At 45.8% G+C, this 10,926-nt stretch overlaps 1 protein-coding gene across 1 annotated transcript; it reads right to left on the bottom strand.

The window, feature by feature from the left end:
* Positions 1–6,733: 6,733 nt before the first annotated feature.
* On the bottom strand, positions 6,734–9,538 carry NRSN1 (neurensin 1). Its single transcript, XM_009326512.1, has 2 exons — positions 9,344–9,538; positions 6,734–8,304 (listed from the first exon to the last, which is right to left on the bottom strand). The coding sequence occupies exons 1-2, from the start codon at positions 9,530–9,532 to the stop codon at positions 7,906–7,908; spliced, it is 588 nt and encodes a 195-aa protein (XP_009324787.1). The 5' UTR covers positions 9,533–9,538; the 3' UTR covers positions 6,734–7,905.
* Positions 9,539–10,926: the final 1,388 nt, after the last annotated feature.

Below are 10,926 nucleotides of genomic sequence, written 5' to 3'. Positions count from 1 at the left end.
TCCAGCTTGGTTGTGAGAAATGATATTTCTAAAAATAATGCCTGTGCTCCACGTTATTTCTCGATTAGAGATTGTTGGTGCAAAGCTGGCATCCTCAGAGAAGCCTGAGCTTTACACCTTCCCCTGCCGTTCTCCTATTGCTCCTACTGCCCCAGAGTTAGCACCAAACAGGAATTAACTTGGTAACCCAAGAGCTAGGATTTGCATCCACTGTTTAAAAGTAGTCTCTCTCTGCAGAGAAAGAGAAGTGGATGAAGGCTGTTTCTCCTTCTCATGCAACAGAAGGCCTAGTTCAAGATGACCAAAGAGGTCATCGTTCAAAGCATCCTGACCATGTGGTTATAAGTGGCTTATCCCAGGACAGGGAAGGTAGGGTGCCTAAACCTCTTGGGTGTTTCTGGCTGGGGACCTCACCCTGAAGCACATCTGATGCTTGCAGATGGGCCCATGTGTGCGAACAGAGGCAGCCATCTGCTGCGGTAGCATCGCGCCCACTCATGGGGATTAGAGCCTTTCCTTGGCAGAGCCTTCTCAAGTGCAAGTTTCTGTAGGCAAACTGAAGCAGAGGTTTTTTTGCATAAAAGGTGTGGGGGTTTTTGGGGGGAGGGGTGGGTAGTTCATCTGAAAGGCCTTAAGGTTAGTGTTAGGCTTTTTTCACTTACTAACACTTATCCACACTGAGATATACTGCTGCAGCTCCGCCGCAGGGAGAGCCATCGCCTTGCGAAGGGCCCCTGAACTTGGCTGCTGGGGGGTGGGCAGGTGCCTGGCTGGTGGGTGAGGGAAGGAGACCGCAGCGTGCTGACTGACCTAGTAATGTTTGCTACTGCTTTCAGACAAATGCCCGCCTCTCTGGAAGCCTGTTGCTTCCAGCAGGAAATGAAAAGGACTACGCATAACACTTCCCTACCAGGGCTCCCCTACTGAAAGGAGCGATGTACGTGTCAGGCGCTCAGCAGCATGTGTATCCGTGGGTATTCAGCTCCATCCACCCATGGCTCATTTCTCTGGCACGTGGTGCTCCCAGCAGCTCTGCCCCCTCTGCTGCTTACCCCTGCTTACATGCAACGAGCCTGTGCTATGTTAATTCCCTTACACGTGGGATGCAGATTGTAGTCTTCGACACCTCAGGTTTCTGCGCTTTGCTGTCTGTGTGCCTGAATGCAGGTGTGACACGTGCGGGAGACACAGCCAGCGGCCTCCTGGCAGAAGCAGATCTGGAGATGCTTTGGTGTATACTTTGGTGTTCTTCTAAACCAACATCTGTGTCATCCACAGCTGAGTGTTTTGAAGGTGAGGGCTCAGTGGCCTGGTCTACACTGCTCTTGGAGAGTGGTTTGGGAACTGCCTTCTGTATGCCTGCCTGCTGGGTTGCTTGCAGACAGCCTGTATGAATAGACTTGGCAGCACGCCAGACAGGGACCAGAGCCCTCTCAACATGTATGCCATGCATGCATCTGCAGAGAGAAAACGATCTGGCTATCAGCTCTGGAGCTACTTTTGAGCCGAGGCCTTTGGTTTATGCCATTGGTTCAGGCAGATGAACTTCTCTGTGATCTGGAGGATGCTTTCCTCTCATACCTTAGGCTAAGCATGTGTGGTCTCCAGAGAAAGAGCAGTTTGGTTCAGAGGCCAATGCCGGGGCACTCCTCAGAGGGCAGTCCCCGCTGCTGGAGGGATGGTGGTAGGGCAGAGGACCCAGAGAATGCTCCATGTCAGGGCAAAGATTTGATGGCAGCTCATGTAGACATACAGTTAAACACAAGACATGTTTAAACCAACTAACTCAACCTATCGCTTTCCACAGTTACATGATCGCCTGGAGGTCAGTACAAGCTAGTTGCAGTCCATTCTTTTGTGATTTTGAGCTGCACAGGGTCTGGTTACATGTGCTGCAATCATCTCTCTTTAATGGGTGCTCACTCTGAGGGACCAAGCTCCTACCACAGCCCGTGTCATAAGTACTCCAAGAGACGGTGATGTCTTACCCGGGGAAATCTGAGACCTTGGCTCTTGGGGCATGTGGAAATTCACGTGGCTCCTATGGTGGTTTTGGAAAAATGCTGGAGCTGCCCTTAGTCTCAGAGCTCAGCTACAGGACAGAGCTGAAAGGAGCTGGCACCGGCTCCTGTGGCTATACCGGGTCTCAGCGACTGCCACTGCTCTGCTTTGCATTAATGGTGTGCCTTGCTCTGGGCCAGCTCAGTCACCTCTGCTTTGCAAGGGGAGATGCAGATGGAGATGCAGATGAGCCCACTTGGTTGTGGCCTTACAAAGCGGTGAGCCAGAGAGCCGACCAGCCTTTATGTGATGGATACTGGGGAACTCTCTGACAACCTGTGCTTCTCGGAGATAGTGGCAAAGTGTTCAGCAGTCTTTGAAGTAAGTGATTTTTTCCTTGGCACAACTTTGCTCCGATTTCAGGAGAAATCCCTTTGCAAGGGGTCAGGTGAGAGCTGAACCCAGTCTGAGCAAGAGCTATCAGAAGAGATTTCTTTATTATAGTATATTAAAGGGAAAAATGTGTTCTCACACTGGGGACAATGCACCTGTCCAAGAATAAGGTCCTCATGCTTGTCTAGCCATCTGCGATGAACAGAATATTGATGTTAAAAGTTGGGTTTTTTTTTTTAAATGTCTACTTCCATGAAGATTTTAGCCACCATATTTATGTTGTTCTGGTCACAGGTTTTAGACCTGCAGCAAGTTTTTCTGTGCTTTCAATATTCACTGACTATCTCTTCTGGTCTTCATTGACAGATGACCAATATTGATGCTTGAAATGCTGCATTTTGCCAGATCTCCCCCAGGGATTCCTTCCCGCTTGCCTCTTTCCCCCTTCATCTCCCTCCTGCCTGTGCTGCAGACCTGCCTCCCCGTGCCGCTTTTTTCAGGCAGGCACGTTTTGCACCTCCTCCAAGACGTGCCTGGGGCAGGGGTCCCTCTCACCCCACCCCTGCTGCTGTGCCGAAAATAGACATGGAGACTGAGGAAGGAAATATCGGAGTGCGAGGTTCCTGAAGGAGGCAGGGAGAGAAAGGGCAGCAGATGCTGAAGTCATTAGGCGAGTAGATGCAGGGAAATAATGACATTCCAGAAAGGCCTCTCGCTGTCTGAACAAGCATCCTCCCAGCTTCAGACTGCGGGGTGCCTTTAGCTAGGCAACGGCCTGAAGCTGTGAGTCTTGAGGCTGAAAATGCTGGAGCAGCATATCTAGTACATTGTTAAATTGACTAGCTTATTAGCAGTGTTTAAAAATGATCTCCCATCTTTATTTGCAAAAACCCATGAATGGTAAATTATGGAAAAAGTGGGCCTGCAAAAAACAGCTGCGAATGATTAGGCAAAACAATAAAACCAGTTACTTGCATGCTGTCTCTTCTGTTTGTGGGGCCATTAGACGTATTGGCCTGACTTACTCTTAATATGCAGAGATTGTTTTCATAGCAGTCCCTCTGTAAATTATCTGACAGCAAAACTGAGCTTTGCCCTGCTTAATGTATATCAAGTGAACTAATGCAGGAAACGCGCACTGTGTGGTCTGCCGCGCATCCAGATAAGAGCCGAAGAAAATCATGGTGTGGATGGATTGTTTGCCCAGAGATCAGAAGGCTCCAGAAGGAGCATGCATGGTTTCCAAATATCGGAAATAGGAGGAGGCTACGTGGGTCTCCTCATTTGCGATGGTGTTCCTCGGGGACAAACTGTGCCATGGGGATGACCTGGCAAAACCCAAACATCGCTTCTGTAAGTAAGTGGTGCGTGGGCATTAACGCCAAACGGCCAGCGTGGGGTAATCCTCTGCAGAGATGCTGCTTCTCTAGGCAGTGGAAGTGGTGGGATGAGGAGGGAGCGAGGCTGTGCCTCAAAAGCCTGCTCAGGGAGCATTGTATTTTCTTGCTACCCCTGATGTTCAGTGAGCTGAGAGGGCAGCCTGCTGTGTAATGGCAGGATGACCGGTCAGTGCTGAATGATGAATGAGCCAAAGTGCTAATTCCTTTATTTTACCAAAATTGTTGCTCTGCTATTAGCCCTTTGATACAAAGCTGCTGGCAAAGTGCATCCAACTAAGGTTCTTACAGTCTTTTGCTGTCTCACTTGGATTTCATGTCCTCAGGGGCTGAACAGCCTCCCTGGTCTGCAGGTTCTGCTGCTGCTCTCCCCCTGCCAAACCTCTCTTTCTGCTGGCTGCTGGTCAGGACGCCACAGCCTCCCCACTCTGCTGCTGCTGCTGCCGCCGCTGCTTTCGTGAAGAGCTGTTTGCTTGCACTTGTGTATGATTAAAAATCTCATACTTGGAAATGGCAGCTGAGGCTGTAGCAGAAACCAGGAATTAAATCTGCTTACAGTCAGCTCGGGAGGAGGGGACATTTCTGCGTCTCTGCCTTTGCCTGTGATTCACTGTGCACTGGGAACAAATGGAAGATAAAGGGTCAAGACAGCCTGGAGGGGGGAGGACAGAACAAGTACTAAAGAGAAGCCTTTTCTGCCCAGTGTATTAGGGGAAGCAGACCTAACCTTCAGGAGAGCATGCATTAACAAAAATGAAGTCAGTGATTACCATTCAGACTGAAAAATGTGATTTCTTTCACCACACTTGCAGAGAAAATTGTGTCAGGCTACAGTTGCATTGTAATTTTAAGCAAAATGAGGCTAGAAGAGGGGCAAGAAATAAGGTGAGCATGAAGAAACTGAAAGAAGCCTCTTGAGTGGGGAGGTCAGAGGGTCGGAAAAAGAAGAGCTTGGCTGCTCAAGCCGTATTTTATTTGCACTAGTGAGTCCATTAATGTGCCCTTTGGAAAGGTGATGGCAGCCAGTCCCGGGAGGGGAAGTCCCAGGCAGTCCCGGAGTGGAGCGTGCGCTGCAATTTGTTGGGGATGGGAAAAGGGAAAAAGACACGTGGTAGGGAAATGATATGTGCAGGGACAGATTGCCCTCAGCCTCACTGGAAAGTTCCCAGCGAGCCTGGCTGCCCCTCACTGCTCCCCAGCTGAAGACCATATCACAGGCATTTTCCATGAGAACAGCAAAGAGCACATCTCCACTGCTCTTTTGCTGATGCTTCAGTTCCTGCACCAAAGGATGAAGCTGTTAAAACATTACAAGGAAATGGATCTTGAAAATGTTTCTCACGTCTTACACTTTCCAGTATGTGGCTTCTTAATAGCAGCAGAGTAATTTTCTGCTCAGTATTTCTACAAAAGCCCTACGTGGCACTGATTCTCTGCTGTTGAAGGATTGCAGCCTCCAGACGTCTCAGTTCTGGAAAAGCTCTAAGCAACTGAAACAAGGGTTTAATGAGGTGAAATGTGTGTGGCAATGTTAGCCATGACAGCGTTACCAGCTTTGCTGCTCCTGATAAATCCCAAACGCATTTCCTATGCCAGCAAGCTTCAGTAAGATCCTTGAGGGGTTTTCTTTTTCCCTAACACCTGGGTAATGTCGTGCATGACTCACCCTCTCCGGTACTGTCAAAGCATGTTCAGTACTGCAGCAGCGATGCGCAATGTGACCGAATGCCTAGTGCTTGCATCAGCTCTATTCGTTACCTGTCGGGTCAGCTGTCCTCTGGACAAAAATTTAGCAACACTTGCATGTGTGTATCTACATGTGGGGTGTGTTTTAAGGAGAACTGTATACCCATATAGCTACTTTGGGTAAACAAGCCCAACCTGTGCTTTCTTTTCCAGCTGGATTTTCAGTCAAACTTCCAGTACAGTGTTAAGAAAAGGTAGGTGGAGAGAAGGGACTCAGTAATAGCTACAGGAGCCCTCACTCTCATCTCCTTCGGTGAACCTCACTGTAAAACTTGAAATGTCACATTTCCTCCATGCACAATTTTTAATTAAAAGCTCTCCATCGAAAAGGTCAGGACAGCTTGACTCTCTGCTGCCCATGTACCGATAGCCCTACAGCAGTGAAAGCTAATAGCAGTAAACAAAATTCCTCCCAACCTGAAAAGGCGGCGCTGAGGACCCTCTCTACCTGGAACAACTGGCAAACAGCAGCAGTGACAGCATGTCCCTGTGTCCTAGTCCTGCCATGTGCCTCGTGAGGAATCGCTACCCATCACCCCTGTTCTTGCTGGCTTTCTTTATAAATAATACACAGCTCCTCACCTTACCAGTCTTCTCATCTTTTCCTCTTTAGCGCTGCTTCATCTGCCTCTCCCCCAAGATTACAGTCTTATTTTTAAGCATTGGGTGCAATGTGCTTTTGCACTTCTAATTCATGGGTGCCAGTGAATCGTCAGATGCACCGAAACCTACTTTGTTTCATTCTCTAATCGTGTGCATGTGATGAGCTTTTGATTGTCCATCTTTTCAGTGCTAATGTTTGGACACTGCAATTGCGTTGCTAAGATAGGCACTTTCTTTTCAGAAGAAAATTTTACTTCCAACGCTGTTGTCAGCCACAATAATTATTGCAGATTCAGCTGAAACTTCCAAACATGTATGTTCTGGTTTATTGAAGTTGTGGAAGTATGAACTGAGTCATGGACCACAAAATGTTTTACCAGCAAGCGAAAGAGCACAGCTGTTACCACGTACCTGTCGTTAGTGTGCTGGAACCTTTTTTTATTCAGCACCAAAGTGACTTCCTCACCTATGAAAGCTGAAAACACAGACTGCATTAAGAGACTGATGAGTTTCAATTGCCGATTCCTCCTTTCAAACTGAAATACTAGATTTATAGAGAAACCTGTTTGACTAGAAAGAGACTTTTCACGAAATCCATGGTTGGCTCACGCCTAGAATTTTATTCAATCCATTCAAAAAATAGACAGAACTATAAGGTGGCACATATCAGAGAGTACAAATGTCACATCTTTCTTTATACAGTTTAATTTAAATCCATAGATTAAGACAGTGAAATAATTGCCCTGGGTGGGAAAATAATTAAGGGTCTTCCATGAAAGGACAAGTCTTCAGGTAAGCATTTACATAAATGTATCTGGTTAAGCATAACTTTTTCTATCCTCTATAAAAATATAAACAACATTTCAAAATGTCTTTAGATAAGTATGTCGAAGTCATCTAAATGGCATTAATGTACTGACAGAATATGGGGCCCGGGCATATCAAACCACATTTAGTAATCCATACCCAGCCAAAACTGAAACATTTTGTATAAGCTTCAAACTTAATACAATATAATGAAAGAAACAACATCAAACCAAAGATATACAAGTATGATGTTCCTCCTCCTGTATGAATTCTTTATTTTGTATTTTTTGTTAATATGGCAATGACTAAGACAAAAGTGGCAGTTTTGCACAGGTTAGTTGTAACTCAGGATCAAGTATAACTTGCATTTCCCAGAAAGTAACATTATTGGGAAGCAACATGTGCCAGGATCAAATTAAGGGGCGCTCACTGTCATGTACGTTTTACCTGTGCAGTATTACTTTGATACAGACTGTAGCACGTGACAGGAGGACAAGTGCAAATTACAAGGGCAGAATCTTGGCTTCCCAGACAGCAGAACCAGGAGGTAAAAGTAAGACCAAACAATATTTTAAAGGCAAGAAGAAAATTAAAGAAAAAGCCAACTCATCTAAACTTTAAACAGTGGGATGTAGGGTGTTCCTGGTACAGCTGTCATACACGCACCCTATGTTTTTCAGGGATGCAATCTGATAAGCTAAACACCTAATCGTTGTTGCAAGGACTTATTGGTTCAACACAGATTAAAATGCTCAAATACACTGAATATATTGGTCACAGGTCTAGTCACATAATTTCCCTTTTCCCAATCCTAAATTTGTATTGGAGCAGCTTCCCCATCAGCTGTGTGTTTGTATAGCAGAGCACTCGATGTAATTGACTAGCACGTATGCCAACAACAGCTGATATTTCCCAGTTAAAGTGATCTACAAGTGAGAAACAAAACCTAAGGAAAGGGTCAGGTTTCAGATAAAGGTTGGACATTTTGAACTTTGGACAAAGTGACAGGTATCTTTGATTCTCCTGGTGCTGGCGCTTTTGTGACTGGGTTTGCATGGGCTTTTATATCGGCTATTCTCTCTTTAAATCTCTGCTGGAGGTACTTTTCTTCTTTGGAGTAACTTTTAGCAAAAGCAGACATCAGCAGACACGCTGCCACGGTGGACCCTCCAACACAAAACAAGATCGCTCCTGCCAGCTTGCATATATCAAGGGACCCATTAAACTGAATGGCACGGGTATCCACCACAACAAAATCATCTTTCCCAAGAGCTTCGATTTTCGGCGGCACAAGAAAATCCACTACAAGAACCGTTAAACCTATCAGCATAAAAGCTGTCCCAGAGATGAGTCCGACCTGGAAAACAAACAAAGAAACAAAAAACCCCAATTAGTATGCCTTTCCAGCTTTTAGTTGGTAAGCGGTCCTAGGAGGCATTTAACTTTCACAGTGTCTTGCAGGTACAGTTCTCTCTTCTAGGAGAAGGCTGATATTTTTCTCTAAGGTCATAGGTGGCCCTACTAGAACTAGAATATATGGAGAAACTGTCTTTTTACAACTCCCATAATTCAGTATTTACATTTCTGGAAACAATGGAATATGCATCTATACGTCTAAATAGCATTTCATGTCCAAAGGCCCCATCACAGAGAGGATTTAATCTCAGTGCTGTGTAACTGATTATTTCTTTAGCTTTAGGTGGTGGTTAACACCAACAGTTCAGTCCCTGCTGATAGTCTGTGTCATATCCACCACTTGCTTTTACTCCATGAAATGTCATTCCTTTGCACTGATTAGAAGGAAGCTGCTATTGCTGTGAACAGATCACAGAATACTTCTCGCACATTTCAAGTCTAAGTGCAAAATTTGGTTCACACAGAATGTCCCTACCATCAAAGCAGAGGGGTTGGATCAGATGGCCTCACGGGCCCCTTCCAACCTCTGGTGTTCTCCAGTTCTGTCAAGTTCCCTGACCTTAATGGAGATCCTGCAATTTTCTTGATTCCCTGGGTCACACAGGGTCGCACAGTCCCAGAGTTACTACTGTTAACCTACCAGTCCTATTCCCGATAATCTGGCAGGACTATCGTGGGTGCAGAGCGGAGGTAAGCTACACTTTCAAGCTATGGGTAGGGTTTCCTAGACAAGACTTTGATGTTTCAGTGACACGGCTCCTTGTGACAGAGAAACTAGAGGATCCAAAGACCCCAGAACTCCTTTGGAAGCTGATGTATCTTGGTAAGAGCACCCTGCTTTCAGACAGATAGTTATTCAGTCATCTCAGGGAAAACTGAGCAACAGGCGGCCTTTCTGGATGAATACCTAAAACCATTAGTTACATGGGAAAGTCTTGAAATGGGAGTTTCTCTCTCCAGTAAACAGCAATGGGCAGTACCTTCCAGAACGCAGAGCTCCACCTGCTAGGCGATCTCTGGATCTGAAAATCATCCTCATACTCCCAAATTGAAGCTGTGCAGTCCTCATAAAACTGATGCAGGTAGGACCGAACTCCGTAGCGTTGGTACCCTCCCTCGGTGCTGCCCTGCGCGTGCTTGGACCCACAGACGTCAGCATAGGAGCTCATCCTTCCTACCTGCAATGAGAGGTTTCATGCAAAGCAGATCGTTATCGATGTGGCAGGAGAGCAAAGCTGGCTACAAACTCTCCAAATGACATGAAGAAAAGCAGCCCAGGAGAGACCTTTCCTTCACTTTTTTCCAAACCAAGAAATGAGCCTGGCAGAGTTGCGTGTGGTGGCTCAGCTCAAGTGAACCCAAGGCACTCAGCGTTTTGGTGCAGCACAGCCTAAAGGTGCTGCAGGGAACATTCCCTCCCCTATGCAGGGTGCCCGCTCCCCATCTTTCGCACTAGTGTGCTACTGCGTTTCCATGGAGATTGAAAAAAGCAGAATATATCAGGTAACAAAAGCCAGCATCCCTCAAGGGCTCATGTTGCCTCTCATCCAGACTGCTTCTATCAGTTAACTAGAGTTTGCAACCTTAGGAACTTTCCAAACTGCTGGGTAAGGTATTTTTAATATTTTTTGCCTGAGCTTTTGAAGCGCAGGACTAAGCATTCGTAGCCATGAGAAACAGAGGCAAAATAAGTCCTAGACAGATTGAAACTGTATATATCCTGTACTTAAATATGGATAATTAAAAATGAAAAAGATGGAATGCCATAACAGCACCAATCTGCTCACTGAAGAGAGTGAAATGGAAATACTAAACTTGTGGCAAACCACTGTTCCCTTGGAGAAGTCAATGCCTGCTGACTTTAATAAACTCAGAATTTTGCCTGCTATGAAAACTACCAACAATGTTCCCTACTCTTTCCACTTCATGGGAGTTCTCCTAACACACAAAATTTGTATTTAACTATGCAGGTCCCAGGCCTGAACTTGCTTGCACAGGTGCGATGCTACTGAATTCATTGAAGTAATACTAGCCCCTAAAACACTTGAGCCAACAGGTCAATGTTACTTAAGCTGACTGACTTCTCTTTAAAGTTCAAAAAGTCTCAGTCCAAAGGGAACTGTTAATCAGTACTTGTATCTGAATGTCACAGCTCAATTTATATCAGCTTCAAGCAGTTCATCTGATTGCCACAGCAATTTTACTTAGAGGGAAGGAAGGAGGGAAGGAGGGAAGGAGGGTTTGACATGCTCATGGCAGCTAGGACCTCCCAATTTTGCAGCCCTACAGCCCTTTGCCCTTCAGGAATGGGTGACCTTGCTGGGTATGAAATACCCGAGTATGCAAGAAAAACAAACACTGCTGCATTTAAATTAAGCAGAAGCCAGAAAATATTGATGGGAAATGGCAACAGCCTGAATGAAGCTTGTCTGGCTCTGAAATCACTGCTGATATAACAGTGATCTTCCAGCCTTTTGGAATCTGGTTGTGTTCTTGGCTCAGGGATAAAGAGAGGTTTGCTTTTTCCTCTTTATAAAACCCAGTAATCTTGTTTTTTATATCT

This window comes from Pygoscelis adeliae, unplaced genomic scaffold, assembly GCF_000699105.1.
Source record: "Pygoscelis adeliae isolate BGI_AS28 unplaced genomic scaffold, ASM69910v1 Scaffold186, whole genome shotgun sequence".
NCBI lineage: Eukaryota > Metazoa > Chordata > Aves > Sphenisciformes > Spheniscidae > Pygoscelis > Pygoscelis adeliae.
This window is presented reverse-complemented; position numbering and strand designations above follow the sequence as displayed.